Source organism: Mustelus asterias, chromosome 1, assembly GCF_964213995.1.
Source record: "Mustelus asterias chromosome 1, sMusAst1.hap1.1, whole genome shotgun sequence".
In the NCBI taxonomy this organism is placed as follows: domain Eukaryota; kingdom Metazoa; phylum Chordata; class Chondrichthyes; order Carcharhiniformes; family Triakidae; genus Mustelus; species Mustelus asterias.
The window spans coordinates 90370574-90389728 of NC_135801.1; the positions used below are offsets into that span (position 1 = coordinate 90370574).

A 19155-nucleotide genomic window follows, 5' to 3' on the forward strand; every position below is an offset into this window, starting at 1 on the left:
ACATCTTTGGATGGGTAGGGCCTGGGTGGGATTGTGGTCGGTGCAGGCTCGATGGGCCGAATGGCCTCCTTCTGCACTGTAGGGTTGCTATGATTCTTGCTATGATGGAGGCGGTCAAAGTGACCACCCCCACTGGGCATTACTAACATGGATCTATGGATGGCACCTTGATGCTAGTTGAATTATTGTGTGGCCCAGCTTTTTCTGTTTAGGTTTTCAGTACTTTTGCTTTTCACTACACAATATTTGGTAGCCCCAGTGTCTTCAGTAGCGTGTGATCGACACCTTCAAGAGGGCAAGCCAGCTATCTGTTTTCTCACTGTTTCTATCTCTGTTTCTCACTTTCTCAGCTTAACTTTATGCTAAAAATAAATACAAAAGTGTTGTTTCATATTCCAGTTATTTACAGTTAATATCCTGGCAGCATTTTCTTTCCTGTTGTTTGGCCTCTATTCCCCATACTTTTAGCAAATCTGTCACATTGCATCAAAAATCGAAAAAGCATCAAATGACAAAGCTTCTAATGGTAGCCCTTTTTTTACACAAAAATGTTCTTAATTAAAAAAAGAAAACCAGAAAATGCCAGAAAATCTCAGCAGGTCTGATAGCATCTGTGGAGAATAAAGGTAATGTTTTGAGTCTGGATGACCCTTCTCTGTTCTCTCTCCACAGATGCTGTCAGACCTGTTGAGATTTTCCAGCATTTTCTGTTTTTGTTTCAGACTCCAGCATCCGCAGTAATTGCTTTTACCTCAATTAAAGAAATATAATTTAACTTGCAAATTAATTGACTTTTTTTTTACAACATCTGGGCATTTTCACTGTAACATTTGCACAGCATTTTCCAGTATTTTCTGTTTTTGTTTCTGTAATGGCCAGATTTGTTGAATTCAATTTCACAACTTTCTATGGCACGATTTGAACGCATGACCTTGTTGTTAACCCAATTTAACAGTCGCAACACTAGCTTACCCAAAATGTGTGCAATCATTCCATTTTCTGAATATCGATTATATTTAGATTATGTATACTTGTTCTAAAAAAATCCCTTACTGGCGAACAGGGAATTCCAGTTCTATTCTTTGTTTGTACCAAGAAATAGGTCTGCCCAGTTCAAACCCAAAAATCGATGGCCATTTTGTCTGGAAATCTGGCAAACAACTGAAAATGCTGGAAATATATACAATTTCCATCATAATCTAAAGGATTAGTTAGCATTTTTTGTTATGGCCCTTCATTGGAAGAATATGGAGGTAAGCCAACCTTTTTATGGGTTACAGATCAAAACAAAGACACAGGGAGAACAATTGATATGGTTAAGAACACAGGCAACTGGTGGTGCAGAACCTTCTAACCGTTAATGCAATGGTGAAAAGTGCTGGATGGTGCATAGAGATCATTTCACAAAAATAGCAAGAAGGCAAAATAATGACAAAAGTTGAGTAAGACAGCACCAAGGTAGTTGGGAATGTGAATGGGAGAAACCAGGAGGATGCTCTGAAAGTCAATGTTGAAGGTAGAGAATTGAAAGCCACACAGCAGAAAACTGAGATACTGTTGCTGCTGGATTCCTGCCAAACTTTCCAGTTTGCTATGTCCCGCATCACTGTATTGGATCACACAGAACTGCTACATTATCCCTCTGGTATTCATATAAATAATAGAGTTTTTGTATAAGACGCACGCTGGGTTACAATTAATTAAATCTTCTCATAATTAGTTCATATCATAGTGACTAAACACAATAGTTCCCTTCCTGAAAGACATGAAAGTCAAAACCAACTTCACTGACCAGCTATATTCTTCAGATGTACAAATCTATAGTGTGCTTGTGATTTATCAGCTTAATTTACACCAGATTGGTCAAGTGTGTTAGACTGGTTATGTAACTTTAACCTGGTGTTGTTAGACTCCTTACTTTCTTTCGTTAGACCATTTTTCTAAAATTATGATTTTGAAAATCTGGTTTTCACATAACAGGGATTGAAATTGCAGAATTTGATAGTTATTGTTCTCCTTTAAACAAAATAATATGATTATATCACAAAGATAATTTTATTCTGAATTTGACACAGTGCCTATCTTGTTGCAGAAGTTTCATTATTTATATGTCTCTTGATAAGCACAGGATCGTAAGGCAGTGCAAACTAAGCAGCACAGTAACCTAGGAGATAGTCACGTGTGCTGCTTTAAGACTTCTCTCCTAATGAATCACTTATAGTCAGCTTACACATTCACTTACAGTGTTCCTTTAATGAGAATTGACTTTTTGAAGAAAAATGCCTTTGGCTACCACAGATCCAGAGTGTTTGATTTCCACTGCACTAACATATTTAATGAAGATACTTCAACTAAAATGAAGCTGGACTTTATTCATTGAAAAAGAAAAACAATTCAGAAAGATCAATTTGAACAGAATGGATTTTGGATTACATAAGCAATGAAAGGTAAATTCTGAAATAAATAAGCATGCTAATTGTTTTATTTTTGAAATAATTATTCCTTAAATTCCCAATGTTTCAATTTATTTTAATATCCCCACGGGAGGTGGATTTTGGCATGTGGCCAGAAGAATAGAATGGCCTGAACTGCAAACGATTCCATGATTATAAACAATTCAACTCCCTAATTGTCTAACAGGAGCTGGGTACAAAGAAAAAAATATGGTGTACTCTTTGTTCAAGGAACTGTAAAACTCTGAGCCAAAATTTATTTTTGAATTTCAGTGTATTTCAATGTAATATGTATCATCTGTAATTTAGTACATATCAGTAACAAATTGCATATTCATATAGAAAGTGCCATTCTGAATGTGACAGTGTTGTGCAGCTTAGTTCCATTTTTGCCCTGCTGCTAAAAAACTGATTTAGTAATATGAATTGATGGGGATGGAAAAATCTGTACATTTTTCCTACTTCTTGCGAATCTTATGCTCATCAAAATTATGCTGATCCTGGGGAATGAAGTAGGCCAGAATTCTCCAGCCTCACACACCCCTTCACCGCTAAATCTTTGTTTAATGCAGTGGGACCATAGAATCCCAGCCATGGGTGAGGTCAGAGAACTCTGGCCATAAACTTTAATTTTGGGCAACAGCATTTTCTGCATCAGGAATAGCAGATTAAAGTTCTCAACTCCATCTCCCAGTGTGCTAGAACCTCAATTGAAGAAGTGTTCCTTACCCTGAAAACTTAAGTCACTGAATCTTTGATTTTGATATACAATGCCTGTCAATAAACACATCTGAGGGGAGGCAATGGCCTAGTGGTATTATCGCTAGACTATTAATCCTGAAACTCAGCACATGTTCTGGTTCAAATCCTGCCATGACAGATGGTGGAATTTGAATTTGATTTTTAAAAATTTGTAATTAAGAATCTATTGAGGACCATGAAACCATTGCCGATCATCGGAAAAACCCATCTGGTTCACTAATCTCCTTTAGGGAAGGAAATTTGCCATCCTTACCTGGTCTGGCCTACATGTGACTCTAGATCCACAGCAATGTGGTTGACTCTCAACTGCCCTCTGAACAAGGACAACTAGGGATGGGAATAAATGCTGGTCAGCCAGTGACGTCTCACAAATGAATTTAAAAAACTGAGAAATGCAATTTTGTGAAAGAAAAAGATTTATATCTTATTTCTATTTTCTTTTTTTTCTTTTACAGTCATACTGATATTCACTCTGTTCTTGCACAGAACATATCCTGGTGTTACTGATGCTTACTTAATTGAACTGGAAGCACTGATAGGTTGACAAGTGACCATATCAGACAAGGGATGGTCGGAACTTTCTATATTAATTACTTTATATATTAGCAACACTGAGGGGATATGTACATATACAGTAAGAGACACTGCGATGATTATTACATCTTCTATGTTGGCAAGTTGCACTAAATATGAAAAAGAACATTTAGAGGAAAATATGACTGACAGCTGAAAACAACAAAAATGTGATGAATGGAACACTGGATAAAATATATCTGAGTTGATTTCTTTTCAATTATTATATTATTCCAGCCATAAATTTCAAAGCATCAGAATTTGGTTGGAAGCTGGCCGGGAAGTGAAATTGTACAAAAGCAACTTTTCTTCAAGTGCACCTGCAAGGCCTCACTAAGCCACACATTTACTAAAAGACTCACAGGAACAGGTGTTGAAGTTACATCTGATGTGATGCCCAGTCACCTGAAGAAAGCTCTTTTTTCCATTGCTGCTATTGTAAGTTTTGTTTCTGTAATCCTGCTGACTGTGGCACTGGGGACAACGCAATGGGTGACTGCTTCTATGCTGTGCAAAACTGGGGCAGATATTGTAAATGCCACTGATCCAGAGATGGCAAAGTTTATGGGACATCTTTACTATGGACTATTCCGGGGACAAAAAATACGACACTGTGGTCTTGGAGGACGGTGCTCTAAAATCACAAGTAATTATTGCCAGGTTTGCAGATAATAAATAGCTTTGTTGTTTTTGGTTTGCTATTTAGATGGGGCGTCTGACCTGACTGCAGGTTACAAAGAAGGTACAGAGGGGAACAAACTTCCATCTCTGTAGCTCATGATCGCAGCCCAGAATGATAGGATGAAAGTTTTCTTTATTTCAAAAAGGTTAAAGCCTAATGTGAAATGTGTGTCTGAACAGCCTGAACCAATTTCCTAGTGAACATAGTGGCTCACTACACTAAATTTCACAGTATAGCACAAATTGGCATTAAATTGGCAATCTCACTTAACCAAGTTGCTGGTTGGTATGTTCATAATATAAAACAAGGTGTGCTATAACAGGCCATGCTATTCCTGCATTGTGAATGCTTCATTCTGACACTGTCATTTCTTACCATAAAGAGCACAATGAAAAACAAAAGAAGGTATTGTGTGTGTTACATCAAAAAATAACTTTCCTCCATAGTTTTTTCTTCTTTCTGGTTACTGTGCAATGAGAATTATGAAATGTGTCAAGTTTTTATTAACACTCCAGTTTTAAGAAAGCCCAGAATTAAATTAAATTGTCAAAGATTATTATCATTCTTCAATGTGTCTATTAGTTAGAACTGCTGGTTAAGATGAAATCAGGTGAAAAATAGTGGAAGCGTTCAGTGTTTAAAATTAGATTAATTTTGGATTATTCTAATTGTCAAAAGATTGTTGGTGGGGTATCCGAGATGACCAGTACTGCCTAAAGTTCAGACAATACAAGACTCACTGAGCCAGTGTCTCCGTTTAAAGATGTAACTTTATTTAACCAGCAGCTGCTTGGAGACCATCAAAGGGTCAGGGCAGCTCTGAGATAGAGCAGTCAGACCTCACCGATGAAATCTGACATTTACAATTCAAAACAGATCAATTATAGGTTTTCTTATCGATAACTCCTGCCTTTCATTAGCTTAAAATCAACCATCTTCAATATAGACCAATCAACAATAATAAATCTTAGCTGACTGCATCTTACCCTCTGACATAATGGCATTTTATTGGTCCATAAAATCCGTAAGTTAACGCCTGTCTTGGCTGAACCCAGTTCCTGTGTTGCCTAGTAATCTCAGACCCTAATCCAAAATTCAAATGAATGTTCTCATGGGTTCCCATAAAGGTCACTGCCAAACCAGATTAACACATGACTCCATGTCTGAGCATGCATTCATCTTGCCTGGTCAGTGAATAAACCCCATTCATGAAACGTGATTAAGTGTCCTGGATGTTCTCTCCGTCCGAAACTTTAATGATAAATCTTGCATATTCCCAAGGTCTAAACATTCTCTTGGAATATGACTTTGCCATAATGCCTTTTTACCATGATGCTTTGCAGCAAATCGCTGTTGGCTAAAATGAACAATACCTTAAAACATTCATTAATATATTCAAAATGTCAGAATATGTGTTTTAAAATCATAATCACTTACTGCATTCATATGTGTGTAAACTATTCTCTTGTTAACTCATAAGCTTGTTTCAAAAGTAATTTAACTTAATGCTGGTAGGTCTGTCAGTGCTTTAATGTCTAATGGTTTAAAAAGTCTTATTAACCTATTGGAGTTAATCGTTTCAACAACGTGAGTAAACCATTTGCCTGGCAAAATTGCACTATCTTTACTGTATGCAAAAAGACATTCATTTACATAGGAAATTAAGTGGACTTTAAGAGGAACTAGCTTTTGGGCACAACTTGTATCACATTACTTACATCGAGCATCTAAAAACAGTCAAATCTGTAAAGTACTTGCTACATATTGAAGAGGAAAAGCAATTATTGCACTCCACACATTGTATATTAAAAAATATAATTTATAAACATTTTTTGTACTGTCAAGATCAAAAAAACTAGTGGAACTGAAAAAAATGCCACAAGGAGTAATCTTTCTGTCCCTGAATGATAATCAGTTGACAACAGGTAAAACCAACACTGCATCAAATTCTCAACTGCCCCTCTTAGCATGCTGTAGAATCAGCATTCTGTCTGATCTGCTGAGTTCCCTATCCAGAGTGTTAGACCTTCATAAACTCTGGGAAATTCCTTGGAGCTGTTCCTATCTTGCTACCATTATTTCACAGAAAGTGTGATATAAATGGGTTTCATGGTGCTTTTGGTCAAATAATGCTGGCAGAGTGGGAGGAACTCTGAGGAACTTCCCAGCGATAGAATTTATTACTATCGAGGAGCCATTCTAATCTATTGTATCTCTGCCAGTGCCAGTGTGTCAACAACAGTCCAATCTTTTCATCTCAGTGTATTTCATTCTAATCCTATTTCATTGACTTTTCCTCAATATGCCTTCAAATTCTTACAGGAATAAGAAGTGGTGAAATGCATTGCATAATACTACAGGAGTCCTCGTGGATAATTTGTTGAGATCAGGGTCTCTGTGTGTGATAGCAGAATAGAAACATAGAAGTAAGAAGCAGGAATAGCCATTCGGCCCTTTGAGCCTGCTCCACCATTCATTTTGATCATGGCTGATGATCGAATACAATATCCTGATCCCCTTCCCCTATATCCCTTGAGCCCCAAGAGCTAAATCTAATTTCCTTTTGAAATCAGACAATGTTTTGACCTCAACTACTTTCTGTGGTAGTGAATTCCACACTTCACCACCGTCTGGGTGAAGAAATTTCTCCTCACGTCAGTTCCAAAAAGTTTAGACCATAAGACCATAAGACATAGGAGCGGAAGTAAGGCCATTCGGCCCATCGAGTCCACTCCACCATTCAATCATGGTTGATTTCAACTCCATTTACCCGCTCTCTCCCCATAGCCCTTAATTCCTCGAGAAATCAAGAATTTATCAATTTCTGTCTTGAAGACGCTCAACGTCTCGGCCTCCACAGCCCTCTGTGGCAATGAGTTCCACAGACCTACCACTCTCTGGCTGAAGAAATTTCTCCTCATCTCTGTTCTAAAGTGACTCCCTTTTATTCTAAGGCTGTGCCCCCGCGTCCGAGTCTCCCCTGCTAATGGAAACAACTTCCCTACGTCCATCCTATCTAAGCCGTTCATTATCTTGTAAGTTTCTATTAGATCTCCCCTCAACCTCCTAAACTCCAATGAATACAATCCCACGATCCTCAGACGTTCATCGTATGTCAGGCCTACCATTCCCGGGATCATCCGTGTGAATCTCCGCTGGACCCGCTCCAGTGCCAGTATGTCCTTCCTGAGGTGTGGGGCCCAAAATTGCTCACAGTACTCCAAATGGGGCCTAACCAGTGCTTTATAAAGCCTCAGAAGTACATCCCTGCTTTTGTATTCCAAGCCTCTTGAGATAAATGACAACATTACATTTGCTTTCTTAATTACGGACTCAACCTGCAAGTTTACCTTTAGAGAATCCTGGACTAGGACTCCCAAGTCCCTTTGCACTTTAGCATTATGAATTTTGTCACCGTTTAGAAAATAGTCCATGCCTCTATTCTTTTTTCCAAAGTGCAAGACCTCGCACTTGCCCACGTTGAATTTATCCCTTATCCTCAAACTATGACGCCTAGTTCTGGACTCCCCCACCATTGGGAACATTCATCCTGAATCTACCCTGTCTAACTCTGTTAAAATGTTATAAGTTTCTATAAGATTCACTCTTCTAAACTCCAATGAATTTAGTCCTAGCTGATTTAGTCTCTCCTCATATGACAGACCTGCCATCCCAGAAATCAGCCTGGTACACCTTTGCTGTACTCCCTCTATAGCAAGGACATCCTTCCTCAGATAAGGACACCAAAACTGCACGCAATACTCCAGATGTGGCCTCACCAACATCCTACACAATTGTAGCAAAACATCCCTATCCCTCTACTCAAATCCTCTCACTATGAAGACCAACATATCATTTGCCTTCTTTACTGCCTGCTGTATCTGCGCGCTTACTTTCAGTGACTGATGCACAAGGACATCAAGGTCTTGGCGAGTATCCACCTCTCTCAATTTACACTCATTCAAGTAATAATCTGCCTTCCTATTAATGCTACCGAAGTGGATAACCTCACATTTATCTACATTATACTGCACCTGCCATACACATGCCCACACACTAAGCCTGTCCGAATCACGCTGAAGCTTCTCTGCATCCTCCTCACAGCTCAGCCTCCCACCCAACTTTGTATCATCTGCAAATTTGGAGATAATACGTTCAGTTCCCTCTTCCAAATCATTAATATATAATGTGAACAGTTGGGGTCCTAGCACAGACCCCTGCAGAACCCCACTAGTCACTGCCTGCCAATCAGAAAAAGACCCATTTGTGCCAACTCTTTGCTTCCTATCTGCTAACCAGCTTTCTATCTTTCTAAAGTGATTAGAAACAGGGAACTATAGAAGGGAAGCAAGAATGCATAGTCAGAGGATAGAGCTTAAATCCCACAAAGAATTGTGCAATTATAGAGGGAACTGCTTCAGAATCATCCTGAATGCATTGTATAGTTCTGGTCATTGTATTCCATTGGAAACATCCTGGTTTTGCAGGTTAGAAAGAGGGTACAGAAGGGAGCAACTCAACTAATAACGAGAATGTGACAGCTGAGCTAAAAGATAAAAAAAATGAACATTTTCACATTATAAAGAAGATCGAATGAGGTATTATCATAGGATTTGAAAGTTATAATAAAAATAAATATTACAAATTATTGGGCGTAACAAGAAACTAAGGAACTGGGAGGTGTGAACTGACACGAATGAGAAAGTAAACAGACCGTTTGAATGTGATTCTTTCGCATGGAGGGAAATGAATGTGTGGAACAGATTGCCAGGAAATGGAAAATATCAATAAATTAAAAATGAAACTGGATTTTTATGAAAACAATTATCAAGGGTACATGCCTTGAGAATACAAGCTATTAGTATTCAGAACTGAAGACATTTATATGTGCCCCGCAGAGAAGGCAAGAAGACAAAAAATCAAAAATAAATTTATTGATCTCCCATTTTCTCATTTAAATTCTGTTCTTATAGAAAGGACAAATGGCTTTACTGATGAGCTGATAAAATGGCCACAGCTGACCACATGATGGTAGTTCTGGAAGTTTCTGAGCAGTTTAAAATGGGCAACGGTGAACTCATCAAACTCCTGGAATGTAACACTCCTGCCTTGAATAAGCATTCCAGCCAAGCTAACACAAAGGGCTAGTAGACAAGGCATCTGCATCAGCCAGCTCGGGATAAAGGCAGAGCTTTTGGGACCCCTCATCTCCAATATCGCCCCCCGCTACTCCCCCAGACAGCAACCCTTATCCCCCTAACTTGGAACCACTCTCTGAGGCCCTCAAATATGTGAGATTCCTTCCCAAATTTGAAGAGCATGAGTTAGATGCTGTGAAGCTGTTTCCTCTTGTGGGAGAGTCTAGGACCAGAGGGCATAAGTTTAAAGGAAGGTGTCATGCATTTAAGACAGAGATGAGGAGGAATTTCTTCTCTCAGAGGGTGTTGAATCTGTGGAATTCTTTGCCACAAAGAGATGTAGAGCTGGGTCATTAGGTATATTCAAAGCTGAAATAGACAGATTTTTAATCAGTAAGGGAATGAAGGGTTATGCAGGAAAGTGGAACTGAAGACTATAACAGATCAGTCATGATCTCATTGAATGGTGGAGCAGACTCGATGGGCTGAATGGCCTAGTTCCGCTCCTGCATCTTGTGATCTTATTTTTTTACCACCTTTGAGAAAATAGCAGGACAGCTAAAATGGCTCTGAGATGTCTGGACATTTATAATTCAAGGGCAGCTGTCCAGAAGAGTTCAGGAGGTTTACTGCATGTTGCCTCCCAATGTGTCCCTATGAGGAGAGATTGAATAGACGGGGTTTGTTCTCCCTGGAAAGACGGAGGCTGAGGGGCGACCTAGAAGTTTATAAAATTATGAGGGGCATAGATAAGGTGAACAGTTGGAAGCTTTTTCCCAGGGCAGAAATGACAATCATAAGGGGGCACAAGTTTAAGGTAAGGGGGGAAAGGTTCAGTGGAGATGTGTGGGGGAATTTCTTTTACACAGAGGGTGGTGGTGGCCTGGAATGCACTGCCAAGTGAGGTGGTTGAGGCAGATACATTAGTGCCATTTAAGACTTATCTGGATAGGCACATGAACAGGTATAGAAAGATACAGGCCATTGGTCTAGATAGGACAACATGATTAGTGCAGGCTTGGAGGGCCGAAGGGTCTGTTCCTGCACGGTACTGTTCTTTGAATTATGAATAGACTGAGGCTGCCATCCCAAGTCTCTAGGAGTTAATTCTGGAGGCATACCACCAGCAATTCTGTGGACTAGTACTGCTGGAGGAATATGAAAAATCCCTATGCTCCAACCTGCAAATACACCTAGAGGAGCACAGAATCCTCACAGCCAGGGATGCAGCCTCCAGAATCCTCACAGCCAGGGATGCAGCCTCCAGAGTCCTCACAGCCAGGGATGCAGCCTCCAGAATCCTCACAGCCAGGGATGCAGCCTCCAGACTCCTCACAGCCAGGGATGCAGCCTCCAGAGCAGACAGCTAAGGTCTCACTCAAAGGCCTGTAAACTCAGGCAAAGCCTTTTCAAATCATACCCACGAGCATTAGAAAGATAGGCAGGGCAACCTAGACAAGAAATGCCCTCCATCTAGAAAAGAAAATGCCAAAGAAAGTGCGAGAAGCCCCCGCAGCCTGAAAGGAGAATTCCCAGAGGACTGTTGTATTCTCCTTGCAACAAAATAGGCCATTCCAGACCTGAATGTTGGAGATGCTGAGGCAAGCCAGTTGACCAAGCCATATTAGGGCTTCACATGTGTAGCGTCCTGAAGAATACCCCAATGGATAGTGCAGCAGAGCAGGCAGAGTCATTCACTTAAGAAACCTACCCTTCAGAGGGCATGGCATTCTGTGGGGGCAATCTTACCTTCTCGTCCCGGCGGTCGATGGGCGGGTAGAGCCAGTAAGATCGCGAGAGAGGCAGAAAATTGGGTTCTCGCCCAATTTCTTGTCTCTCATGATCTTACCAGCACCAGATATCTGACAAAATCAGTCTAACGCCCAAAAAGGGCACGAGACTGATCTCAATATTTAAATTCAATGGTAAATAGAACTTAAATATTACAACTGAGTCCAGGACGAAATCATCCGGGCTCACTTGCCTCTGTGGCCTCGCAAGTGAAGTTCCTCACCGGCGAGGATCACGTAGCGCCCCCATCAATGGAGGCCTGGTGCGATGGCCTCACTGGTCAGACCGGAGTCTGTTGTGGTCCCCTGGGAGGTCACGGTCAGGGATATGCCTCTTGGGCAGTGCCCACTGGGCACCAAGCAGTGCCAAAGGATGGGGCCAGAGGGGGTGGGGCCTGAGGGGGGCGGGGCCTGAGGGGAGCAAGGCCTAAGGGGATGCTGCGTACTCTGCAACCGGGATTGTTGGGGGGGAAACGCTGCATACTCAGCAATGGAGATCAGAGGGGGATGACGATTGGTGATATTCATTGGGGGAGGCAGTGACAGATCTCTCTGTTCCGTACTGTTGCACAGGACAGAAAGATTTGCACATGTGCAACTGCGCCCTCAGCTGTAAGCTGCCAGATTTTGGATGAGTTTAGGCCCTGCCCCTCCCCTCCCCCTGCCGGCAGGAAACAGATCTTGCTTCATTTTTTGTTCAGAGTGTGGTATGATTGAATTTTTATCTCGCTTAAAAATCGGTGCAATGCTCTTCCATTTCACGCTCGTTTGCCACTTAGATATTTTTGGTAAGATTGTCCCTCCCTGTGTATCTGAGCCAAACTAATTCCCTCAGAGCTTCCAGTGTTTTGTCCTTTCAGTGGCAGTATTCCCACCTCACCTGTGCCAAAATGTGAGTAAGTCCGTCATACAGGGGCCACCCATGCTGGAGGGCAACTAAACCTAAGGCCTGATACCTCCCTTAAGGCCGCAGCACTGATCAATGAAATGACAGGAGGACCTGTGTTTGCACCCCTCCATTGGGTCCACCTAGAGTGTGGCCTTGTTTCAGGCCCTGTTACATTAGGATTTGTCCCTAAATTACAAGTAGCAGGAGTTGCTTTTCCTCTTGGGAACAATCTGGCTGCCAGCAAGGTGCTAGCCAGTGAAAGAAAGGAGGTGAATACAAAGCAGCAGAAAACTGCAAAAAGGCAGAAATCTGGGGACAGTCCTGAGGAGTAGCACCCATAGACCTCAAGTGAGAGCAACTCCAAGGTAGCAAGGCCGAAGGCCAGGAATGTCTTAGAGCAGGGAAAAATAGTGAGGGAGAGGCACCACCATGCAGAAGTGCCTAAAAGACTAGACAGGAAGCCTGGAAAGGAAAGACTGATGACATGACTGAAGTATGGCTAACAGAAACCTTCTTTCTGACATTAAATACAGCAGAAAGGGAGTTCCAAACCAATGAGGAGATAGGGAATAACATGCCTTCCCCCAGTCAAAAAGCCAGAAGGGTGTGTGGCTGGAATTGAGGACAGAAGGGTTCCAAGGGACATTGAACCAGTTTGGAGGGCTCCTTCTCCCAAGCCAAAGGCCAAGCTAGGAAGCTGTTGATCGACCAGGTGCACCTTTGTGGCAAAGTTAACCATGGAGCAGCAAAGTTCCCAAATTGGTCCAGAAAAAGTGAACGTGATGCCTTATGTACAGGGTGCAGCAAGAGCTGACAATCCACCAGAGGGCAGAAGTGTCCCAAAAGACACAATGCTTACCCACAACTGACCAGCAGAGAGACTCCATGCTCACCCACCATAATGCAGAATTGCAAAGTGACTGGACAGAGTTAACCAGCTTATTTAAAATGATCCATAACGCTGCACCAGAATTTTGGGAAATTCTGCTGTTTAGCCGATAGCTTTCCTGGAGTCGAAAATCTGCTGTTGGTGGCTTGACCAGAGAGTCTCGCTGGTCTGGGAAGCTGTTCTGACTTCAAACTGTTCTGAGTCTATCCAAAGAACTGCAGACTTCATCCAAAGGTCTCAAGTCCAGTATCACGTCAGCATTAGTCTTTGCTGTATTAAACCTGCAAAAAGGATCTTTTGTCTATGGGATTGGTTTGATTGGAACACATTAGATATGTTTGTTAAGGGTTATACATTATAGTGGTTGTTTTGTTTCTTGTTTATAACTGATAAGAGTTCTTGCTAATTTTCTTACTACACGTGTTAACTATATTCTTAAACAAGCTTTGTTTGATAAAAGCTCCCTGGTGGGTCATTTGAATCATACCTGCAGTGGAACATGTCATGCTTATCCTAGCCAAATTCAAGAGGCAAAACTTCTGATCCAGATGGGCTCCATAAAACACTTGGAGTTTCTGACCTGAACCATAAAAATATTTCAAATAAGCTAACCCTCTTTTTTAGAATCATAGGATCCCTACAGTGCAGAAAGAGGCCATTCAGCCCATCGAGTCTGCACCGACAACAATCACACCCAGATCCTATCCCCATAACCCCACATATTTACGCTGCTAATCCCCCTGACACTAAGGGGCAATTTAGCATGGCCAATCAACCTAACCCGCACATCTTTGGACTGTGGGAGGAAACCAGAGCACCCGGAGGAAACCCACGCAGACACGGGGAGAATGTGCAAATTCCGCACAGATAGTGACCCAAGCTGGGAATTGAACCCGGGTTCTTGGCGCTGTGAGGCAGCAATGCTAACCACTGTGAAACCATGCCGCCTCTTATTTTACCTCACCTGATGTTTGCTGTGGTGTTATTAACAGAGGATTGGATCATGCCAATCCTGAATTGGGGCAAATAAACCAACATTTATAAAGGACAGCATTAAAAATCAAAACCATCTTTCTGTTACAGATGGACAATGAGAAGAGGAATTAGGGCTGTTTAAATTATAGTCCATAACAACATCACTTTCGTCTATTGTTATTTTAGAGAGGGATTATTACATTTCAAATAAAGAGTTAATGTGCAAGTTAAATCATCACAGAAGGATGTCATGCAAGCGCATCTATTATCTGCTGTAGAAATTTCTGGGCTCTGTGACATGCCATTCCTTTGAACTTTGGACTCTGCTGTATGGACCACAATGTCACCACAATGTTCTCACATCCTGTATACTGCTTTATTTCTAATAAAATGTCTGACTCTGAGAAACCTCAGAGGTGTATATGATGGGACAGTGGCTTTATTCAAATCTGTGTGTTTGAGTTAGTTAGGTAGCTCTAAATGCACATAAAAACTCATGATGGTCAAACCAATCCATCACCTGTTTCCAGTTACTCTTTCACCACCGAGTGATATTCAATGGATTTTCCTCTATATGTTTTAAATACATTTTTACAGGCCGAAAGATAACAACACTAAAGATTTCTCTCCAGCCACCCCGAATGACAATTTGTGGCTGACCATCAGGAGAAACAGCTTGAAAAGGTTGACCTATTTATTATGTCTCTTTTTCTCTTTTTCCATCTGTAGGCCATCCGGAAACTGATAAAAATACCAGCCCCTATGCAACATTTATTCAAAAATGTTCTTTAGGATTTGGAATCCTTGCTAGTTTTTCTCATAAACTGTGGGAGTCTAATTTGAAGCTGTCTCGTGCAGCTCTAGTTAATAACATCTGATAACGATACAGCTGAGACGACAGATCAAACCTCATGCCTTCTTGTTCGAGTTTACTTTCCTAAACTCACTGAGCAGGAGGAACAAAAGGCAGTTTGTGCAAAATAATGGAAAATAATGAATAGTTCTAATGTCAACCTAGATATGAAAGAAAAAGGCAGTTGTGAAGGAATTTAACTTATAATGCCAAAGGAACTATATTTAATTTGAATACAATAACACTGTTACTCACACAACAGGCTCAATTAGCGCATTAATATTAATGTTTTTGTAGGAACGTGCATGCACAAACTACTATCATTCCTGTCTTGTTATAACCTTTTTTGTTCTATTTTTTCAGTTTTTCCACAGTTGGTGAAAACGCTGAATGCAGCTGTACATGTGTTGGTTATATTTTTTATCTGCCTAGCAATTGCATTTGCTTTGGTCAGTTTTGGGTTTTGTATTTACAATGCAGTGAAAATTCCTTACCAAGCCATAAAAGGACCAATGGGTATCTACCTCTGGAACTCAATTGCAAGTAAGTGTATGTAACCGTATATTTTTAATGGCGTTCCTTTCCTATTATATCTTATTTTTAACATGACTAAACATCATTAATATTAAGTCTTTCATTTATATTAATTTGAAAACAAACCTTTCAAACAATCTTCGAAATTAAAGGTTGGTGATATATTCCATAAACTGAGGTGCATGAATTATGGGGTAATATGAAATATCTTCATAAATCATCCATCCTTGAATTAGTTTTAATATTTCAACATAAAATTGCATATGTCTGAAAGAAACTCTTTCAGAGATTGAAATATTCTTCTTATAGTGCAATGGATACATCCTTGCTTTATTAATTCATAATTTAGTGGCTGGGATAAGTTTGTGAACATTTTGAATTATTTTCCATTATGGATGCAGTTATTAAGTTGCACACATTTTCAAAAACTATAACTGTTTAATAATGCAGATCTCAATTTAAAAATATAATTTTAATTTTAAAATGATTCAGCAAATGATGACTGTATTATCTATTCAAGAAATATTTTAGGATTTCTAAATAATACTGAAAATTATTCACATGCAATGTATTCCCAAAGTGGCTGCTATTGTGAAGGCAATTCTATCTCATGATAGCTTGTGGAAAAAATTCACGTGCTTTTCAGATTACACTTTGACATGCTTTATTGCAGATTACACAATGCCTGCCAGTTTATATAGTGAGGGTCCTGTAGTTACAACATTCCATATGGTACTAAATAGGATATCTGTGCAATTATTACACAAGGCTCTGTAAGTAGTTAGGTTGAATGTCATTATTTGGTTGGGGCTCTGTGGTGACATATTCAATGAAATGATGATTTAAAAGTACTTGTCTGAAATATTTATATATAAAGACATTTTTTTTAAAGTCAGGAACTGTGCTCCACTCAGCCTTAAATAGTTATATCACTGTTCCCTTATTGATGCTGGGTCAACATGGGACAGCACCTCCAGGGCAAGGACTACAGCGCTTCAAAGTTAAGGCCCACTACCACTTTCACAGGGCAACTAGGGGTGAGAAATTAAAGTGAGCTTGTCAGTGTTGCCGGATCTTAAGAACAAAAAAAAGCATTTTAAAGATTTTTAAATATTCTTTAAGGTTGCATACTAGGTCTCAGGAACAAATGAGAATTCCCTTTGATCACTCCACATTGCTTCACTATAAATGGAAGAGGAGGATCAGAAAGATCACTCCAGCGACCCCAGGCTGACTAGGCACTATAGGTAGTCTCATCCCTGCCAGTTGGGACACTTGACTCCCTTTCCATGGATCCCCATGGGATGATTTCACTAAGATCTTTTGACAATATTTCAGAAGGCTGTATCTCCCTCTCCCTCCCACATCTATGCTGATTAACAGGTAGTTATTGATATAATTTAAACTCATGCCCACATCTGCTTAACACTGTGTATTATACTTAAGTACAACTAGGTAGAAGCAAATGTTTTCAACTCGTAGCATAGTAAACAGTTGCTGAATCTGCTCACCCTTAACTTAGCAAAGAGAACAACAGTTGATCTTCAATCGCCCTTTCTTTCCTTAAGGCATCAACATACAGTAACTTCATTGCAGTGTTAATGTAAGCCTACTTGTGACACAAATAAATAAACTTAAACAACATGCTGGTCTTAGTACCAAAGATGCTGCTCATCCTGTCATATAATTTCTAATGTGCAAGCCTAGTTAGTAGATTATTCAACTTTGCAGGCAACATAGCCAAGCTGAGTAATCATATACCCCCATGCACACCTCAATAAGGGGTTGCTAGATAATGGAAAGATGCAAGAGCACCGACTGAATTTATAACCTTCATCCATGATGTGCTGAGACCCTTGCAGCACACCTAACACCTATCCAATTTAAGATGATCTAAATCAGCATTTTGAATCTGTGATATGCCTGATCTTATGTCGCTCAGCTATCCATTGACTTTAAGCAGCCCAGCTATTAGCAGAGCCAAACAAAAGTTTTAAATGAGTACACTGCAAATCATATGATTAGAATAATAGATTAGTGCATTATTAAAGCAGTATCAGCTAAGTATGATTGCAATTTTTAACACTTCACTTCAACTAATTTTATTGGATCATTTTCATATTATACATAATTTCCAGAGAGATACAGATATTCTATGTCAGTCAAATCTTTGTGAATTCTATGTTCCATTTACACTGGTTTCTCTTTGCAGGTCTATGTGGACTATTTGCAATTGTTTGCTTTATTGCTGCTGTGAAGCTTCATGAGCATACAGAACGAATTGCCAATTTTCGTGAACGTGTTTTTAAATTCATTATCCTTCAGGAATACTTTGACACCTCCTTCTGGCTGTGTGTGGCAAGTGCTGTTGTACACATAGCAAACATTTTAGTGGTCGGCATTAGTGGAGTGCGTTTCCCAACATTAAAGACCAAAACAGAGGAAGCTAATGTCACACCTGAAGACCTAATGTATTAGTAAACAAATCTTATAGTTATAATACAGGAGCACATTGTTGGAAATCTTACCAAGATTAAACAGCTTCTGGGAGTCATATGGATTTTGCTCACTATGGGACAAAGAACTTTTAAATAATATAAAAATTGTGATATATTTCAAAATTGAAAGCAAGCATTTTGTTACTGAAGTATAGTGTTTTCAACAGGGTTATATATTGCTACTGTATAAGAGTTTAAAAGTTAAATGCTTATTTTCTTTAAATCACATTCAGTTAGTATTCCAATAATTTATTTGCTAGAATGTATATTTTTAAGTCTTTCTTTTCATATGATAGTATTGTGTCCTTACTGAAATATATATAATTGAAGACTATGATGTGGAACTTTTAAGGGTCACAAATGAGACATTTGATGTTCAGAATTTTCTGTTTATGCTCTTGTTAAGTAAAAGATTAGCACAACAATGTTTCAGAACAAAGTCCTAGTTAAATAAAGTCTGTGCCATTATGCATTGTTTATTTTTCATTCTAACATATCAACACTACCTGGTGTTAGATCAACTTAGCTCTGGGTCAGTTCTATCATTAAACAATTTACATTTGTATTATGTTATTCACTAAGAAAAACTCAAATTGAATCAATCAAAATACCCTATTATTTTATAACATCCTCAACACAGCTCCTCACTTAAAATGGACCAGAACAACCTCGGTATTCTGCAGAATGGAGTTACAGGCCGGAATTTTACCGCCCCACTAGCCACGGAATCGGAGCCGGTGAGGGGCGGACAATGGAAATATCTATTGACTTCGGGGGCGGGATTTTACAGTTTCGGGACAAGCAAGGCCATAAACCCCCCTCCCCCATAATCTCCATAGAGACTATTAATTTTAAAAATGAAATTCAAACTTTCAGTTGATAACTGAAATTATGCACGAGAAGTTTTCACGTTTTAAGGCTTTTACTGCAACAAAAAGACTAAAAACACAATTAACTAAACTGTTGTAGACAACTTATGCTTTAAAATTTTTCAAAGTGGGGGTTGCGACCCTCAGGTGGGTTGCGGAATGTTAAAAATGGGTCACCACATAAATTCTCACTGTCCTATAAATTGATCCTATTCAAAAAAAAGGGATGTTCCGTCATCCTCTTAAAAAA

The 19155-nt window shown here is 39.8% G+C and overlaps 1 protein-coding gene across 1 annotated transcript; it reads left to right on the forward strand.

Moving 5' to 3' along the window:
- The first annotated feature begins 4181 nt into the window (after positions 1-4181).
- Positions 4182-18016, forward strand: clrn2 (clarin 2). The gene is made up of 3 exons (XM_078217391.1): positions 4182-4434; positions 15368-15547; positions 17751-18016. Exons 1-3 carry the CDS (start codon positions 4182-4184, stop codon positions 18014-18016), a joined length of 699 nt encoding a protein of 232 aa, XP_078073517.1.
- Positions 18017-19155: the final 1139 nt, after the last annotated feature.